At 57.4% G+C, this 5,126-nt stretch overlaps 1 protein-coding gene across 1 annotated transcript in view; it reads left to right on the top strand.

The window, feature by feature from the left end:
• The window catches only part of MELTF (melanotransferrin), a 24,372-nt gene that overhangs the window by 15,257 nt on the left and 3,989 nt on the right, over positions 1–5,126 (top strand). The window contains exons 9-13 of the mRNA XM_011383243.2: positions 620–716; positions 1,655–1,849; positions 2,768–2,924; positions 3,015–3,082; positions 4,930–5,117. Of these exons, the coding sequence (XP_011381545.1) occupies positions 620–716; positions 1,655–1,849; positions 2,768–2,924; positions 3,015–3,082; positions 4,930–5,117 (705 nt within the window). The remainder of the gene's footprint in view (positions 1–619; positions 717–1,654; positions 1,850–2,767; positions 2,925–3,014; positions 3,083–4,929; positions 5,118–5,126) is intronic.

Below are 5,126 nucleotides of genomic sequence, written 5' to 3'. Positions count from 1 at the left end.
ACTCGATGGTGAGGAGCTCTTTTCAATGTGGTCCCTAAGCACGGGCCAGACCATAGCCTCTCAGGAGTGCCCACCCTGCCTCAGCTTTATCCCCCGGAGCCTCCACCACAGGCTCTAAGGCTGCTTCCTTTTAAGATCCAGCTCATTCATCCATTTGCACAAATATGTCTTGCACCCGTGCTGTGTGCCAGGCTTTAGCCAGTGCTGGGGATACGGTACGGTGCTCCCGGGCTCTAAGGACTGGCAATCCACGGGGACACCCCATACAAAGCATCAGGGCAGGAGTCGTTCTAGGGTTTGCTCGAGTCCCTCAGAACCAGGAGACTCTCTCCTGATGACAGGGGACCCTCAGAAAACATTTTCTAAAAGAATGAAACACCCATGAACAGGAGTGCTAGTGGGGGTTGGTTTCAGGCCTCTGGCCCTCCAGGTACCTGTCTTCCCCACGCATCTTTACAAGGAGAGGAAGGGGCCAATGGGCAAGATAGGGTCTCCAGGGGAAGTGAGCCTGAGGCCAGAGTCCCAGAGAGACCCAGCCCTGATTCCTCCGTCAGATCCCAACACCCGGATCCATCCTGGAGCCCGTGCCAGCCCAGCCGTTCTTTCTGTCCCCCTGCAGGCTGGACAAATCGACGCTGTGACCCTGAGCGGTGAAGACATTTACACAGCGGGGAAGACATATAGCCTGGTTCCCGCAGCAGGGGAGCACTATGCCCGTGAGTGCTGGGGCCAGTGGCCCCGGCGGGGAGGTGGTTGACATGTACATAATGCCCCCTTGGACATTTTCTAAAGCTCTAGCTCTCCCTTGGTGCCTCTGTCCCTGGGCTGGCTGCCGTCTGTCACAGGCCAGCCCCTCCTGCCCCAGGCCTCCGTGTTCCCATCCAGTCCTTGGAAGTCTGGCGGGAGTCAGCGCACTTTCGGTAAAGGGTCAGAATGGAAGCACCTAGGGCTTTGTAGGCCACAGACAGACTCTGCTTCATAGTCTTCTTTTATAACAACTCTTTAAAGATATAAAACCATTCTTAGCTTGCAACCCAAACCGTACAAAAACACTCCACTGGGTAGTTTGCCGACCCCGGGCAGAGGCCTCCTAAGCCTCTTCCAGCCGTGGCTCACGGAAGGTGGCCCTCCTTCCTGTCAGCTCATGCATGCCTTTGCAGGGACCTGGGTTAGGGCCTTGGTGCTCTGTCCTCTTAAGTGGTGACCTCAGGTCCCTTCCAGTTGGATGTGAAAAATCTCTGCAGCCTCATCTGTGCCTCCATCTTTTTCTGGGGAGGTGAGAAAAATACCACCTGGGTGTAAGGAAAGAAAGAACTCCCTCTGGGTGAGGACTGCCGGAGGGTGAGGGGGTGGAAGAAAGAACTCTGAAAGCAGAGCCTCCGTCTGCCTCTCAGCAATGGGGAGACAGGCAGGGGTCCCACTGCCAGACGTGCTTGCTGCACACACCAGCCCAGCCCTCGGGCCTGGGCACACCCAAGTCGGTGCAGCAGAGGCCTAGGCACTGGGAGAGGCAGGGGCGGGACCGCAGATCTACTGTGGAGAGCACGGGTGAGGGAAGGGGTGAGGGAGAAAGGGCCCGGGATGTGCCCTGCCCTGGCCCAGCTGAGGCCAGGAGAGCACAGAGAGGAGCTTCACTGGTGTCCCCCACACCCAGCGGAGGACAGGAGCAACTCATACTTCGTGGTGGCCGTGGTGACGCGGAACAGCTCCTACGCCTTCACGCTGGACGAGCTGCGGGGCAAGCGTTCCTGCCACTCGGCCTTCGGCAGCCCCGCCGGCTGGGACGTGCCCGTGGGAGCCCTGGTGCAGAGGGGCTTCATCCAGCCCAAGGACTGCGACGTCCTCACAGGTGCCACTCTTCTTTGGGGTTAGCTGGGGTCGGGGACCCTCTCCTAGCAGGACCCCACAGGAGGCAGCCCCGGAGAGGTTCCTCTTCCTTCTTGATCTAACCCTCACTCTTAGAAAGGTTGAGAACTATTCTTGGCCATACCTTGACGGTCAGGGGTGTCCGTCTGGAGGTTCTGTGGGGACTGCCACGGTGCCCCTACCGCTTACTCGCCCAGAGTGGAACAGGCTCCAGTGGGCATGGGGAGCGGGGTGGGCATGGGCTCTGGGCCTGGCTGTATCACCGTTTAGTCGTGGGGCTGTTCCCATCCCCTGGCAGACCTGGGCATCTGGGGACCTACTGGAAAGTGGCCAGCCATCTGTATAAGTGCTGAAGAAGACACTTCTACCAAGCACCCACCATATGCCATCCGTGGGGCCCTCCCCACATGTTAAATCATGCACATTCATAGTGAAAGGGAGGCCGGAGGAAGCTGGCAGGACCCTTGGGCTGACTGAGCACACACCTCTGTGCTGGCTGGCACCTGAGGAAAAAAACCACCTACACAAGCACATGGAGGGTGTTAGGATCAGCTGCTCCCACTCCCACACAGCTGGGCGGGTGCTCTGACTGGAACAGAATAGCTTATTGGGTAGTGAGTTCCCCGTCCCTGAGGGTGTTCAAGGGAAGGTTAGGTGACCATTTACCGGAGGTTGTCTGTGGAGTTCCTGTGTCTACACAACCTCTGTATCCTTCCATATCCGCGATTCTCACAGGAGGAGGGTGCCGCTCTGGACTGGGTGGGCAGTGGAGCAGATGGGTGGCTTTGAACCGTGGGGCCAGGCAGGGAGGGCAGATCTGTGGGGGAGCAGCCCTCCCATCTCCTCCCTGGCCGCTCTTTCTGCACCGGGCCCTTGACACTGCCCGTCCCCTCCTCCCCAGCGGTAAGTGAGTTCTTCAGTGCCAGCTGCGTGCCCGTGAACAACCCCAAGCACTACCCCTCCTCTCTGTGCACGCTCTGCGTGGGGGACGAGCAGGGCCGCAACAAGTGTGTGGGCAACAGCCAGGAGAGGTACTTCGGCTACAGCGGCGCCTTCAGGTACTCAGGTGGGCCTGGCGGGTGGGCCTGGGGCCGACTCAGACGCTGGGACCCTCCCGCCAACAACCACCTTGGCCTCTTGCGTGGCAGGTGCCTGGTTGAGAACGCGGGGGACGTCGCCTTTGTCAAGCACACGACTGTCTTTGACAATACAAATGGTACACAACAGGGGCTGGGGCCAGAGCAGCGCCAGATTCGGGTGGGGGGTGCTGTTCCCCAAGGTGATCCAGGCACTGGAGTTGCCAGGACTGGAGTCAAAGAACAATGGGAAAGGCTGAGTCTTAGAAGGCTCTGCCCCTTGGGGACCCCAGGAGCCCCAGGGGCCTCTTGGTAAGAACAGACCTCTGGCCACACATCCAGGTGCACAGGACACACGACAGTCTTTCCTGGTCTGGAGTCCGAGTCCCCATTCCACCGAATGGTAGCAACTCAGTCTCCATCAATGCGGAGTGGCCCTTCTAGAGTATTTGTGCGGTACTAAGGGGTGTGGGTGGGGATGGCAGGGGCCTCTCTCCACAGAGTCATCGGTTCACATCAGCATCTGGTCTTCAGTCCTGAGCAGGTCAATGTCACATGCAGAGAAATCACTCTGCAGCCCCCTGAGCCCAGGAGGCAGGGCACACCCCCACTCACGCGGGTGGTTTTTCTCTGGAGTCAAGTTCCAAGACTCCACATGGGAAAAAGAGCTCAGAGCTCAGAGCTCTGTGCTCCAGGACCTGCTAAGCCCACATCTGGGTTCCTGTCAGGGGGCAGGAACCATGCATCACTTCGTTCCCCCTCCTGTTCTTCCTCGGTCGGTGAATCTATCCTTTCCGAAAACTGGAGGCTGTTTCCCTCTAACACTTGTCGTTTTGTACTTTCTGTATATCCTGCCTAAACCCAGGCTTCGAAACCCCAAATGCTGGAGGCACAGTCTTCTCCACTCTGTCCTAACACATCTCTGCCCAGAAAGTTGGTGCAGAAAGGCATAATGTGGCCCAAAGGGGAGGTGGAGATTGGTGAAAGGGAAGCAAGATGTGCAGGAAAAAAAAACACCAGTTAATATTTCAAAACTCAGATCCCATCCTGCCGATGAAGGTCACCAAGGCTGCAGACCAGTTGCCCCGAGCCCTCTCCCCTGCCACCCTCCCATCAAGAACTCTGGGGAACATCCCCAAGGAGGAGGAAGCTGACTGCTCCTACAGGAGCCCGTGAGCCCTGCCTGGCCCCAGCCCCGTGGCCTCTGTGGTTGGGGAGGGGGCCTTGTGAGAATCACTTGCAGTGAGACGCCCACCTTCCAGGGTTGCTGGTTTCCCTTTATTTTTACCTCTACTCGTGGACCCACATGGAGTTTCTTCTGGAAATAGGAAGAGGGCGGATCCTAAGAGAGACATAAAAATCATGCGACTCCCAAGGGCGGTGTTTCTCGGGAAGCCCTTGGACCAACCACCCACTTCGGAATCACTGAGATGTCGGTTTAAAATGCAGGGGCCTGGACCTCCCCCTAGACCTACTGAATGACATTCTTTATAAATAGGGGTCTTGGAACTGCCTCTTACCGGTCTACACATGTTATACCCCATCCAATTTGAGAACTTGAGCCATTAGGGGAGGAGGTCAACCACCACCTTCAGGAACTCATCCCGCCCTCAGGCCCGAGACCTGTAACACACAGATGGCGTTCTTTGCCTGGGAGTGGTTAAGAACCTCGGTTTCTTCATCTGTAAAATGGGGATGATCACACCTGCCTTGCATTACTGTTATGAGGATGCAGCAGTGCTTATAAAATGCCTGTCGCATAGTAGGTGCTCCCTTATTCCCTACGAACAGTAGTTCCTGCCAACACTACGAGCCTAGACGGTAATAGAGCATAGTAACTGGAAAATGGAGAGCGCTGGGTAGCTGGCCGGACGTTGCCACCTCTCCCAAGTCAAAGGCAAAAGACATCGCCTTTCCTCCCCAGATCCAGGAGGAAAGAAGCCTCTCTCTATTCCTCCCTCCCTCTCCCTCTGCTCCACCCCCTCAGGCCACAATTCTGAGCCTTGGGCCGCTGAGCTCAGGTCAGAGGACTATGAGCTGCTGTGTCCCAATGGAGCCCGGGCCGAGGTGTCCCAGTTTGCAGACTGCAACCTGGCACAGATACCGTCCCATGCCGTCATGGTCCGGCCAGACACCAACATCTTCACCGTGTATGGACTGCTAGACAAGGCCCAGGTGAGTCAG

The sequence above is a fragment of the Pteropus vampyrus genome, unplaced genomic scaffold (assembly GCF_000151845.1).
Source record: "Pteropus vampyrus isolate Shadow unplaced genomic scaffold, Pvam_2.0 Scaffold14, whole genome shotgun sequence".
Taxonomy (NCBI): domain Eukaryota; kingdom Metazoa; phylum Chordata; class Mammalia; order Chiroptera; family Pteropodidae; genus Pteropus; species Pteropus vampyrus.
The sequence above is the reverse complement of the archived record's forward strand: the minus strand, read 5'-3'. Positions and strand labels throughout refer to the sequence as shown.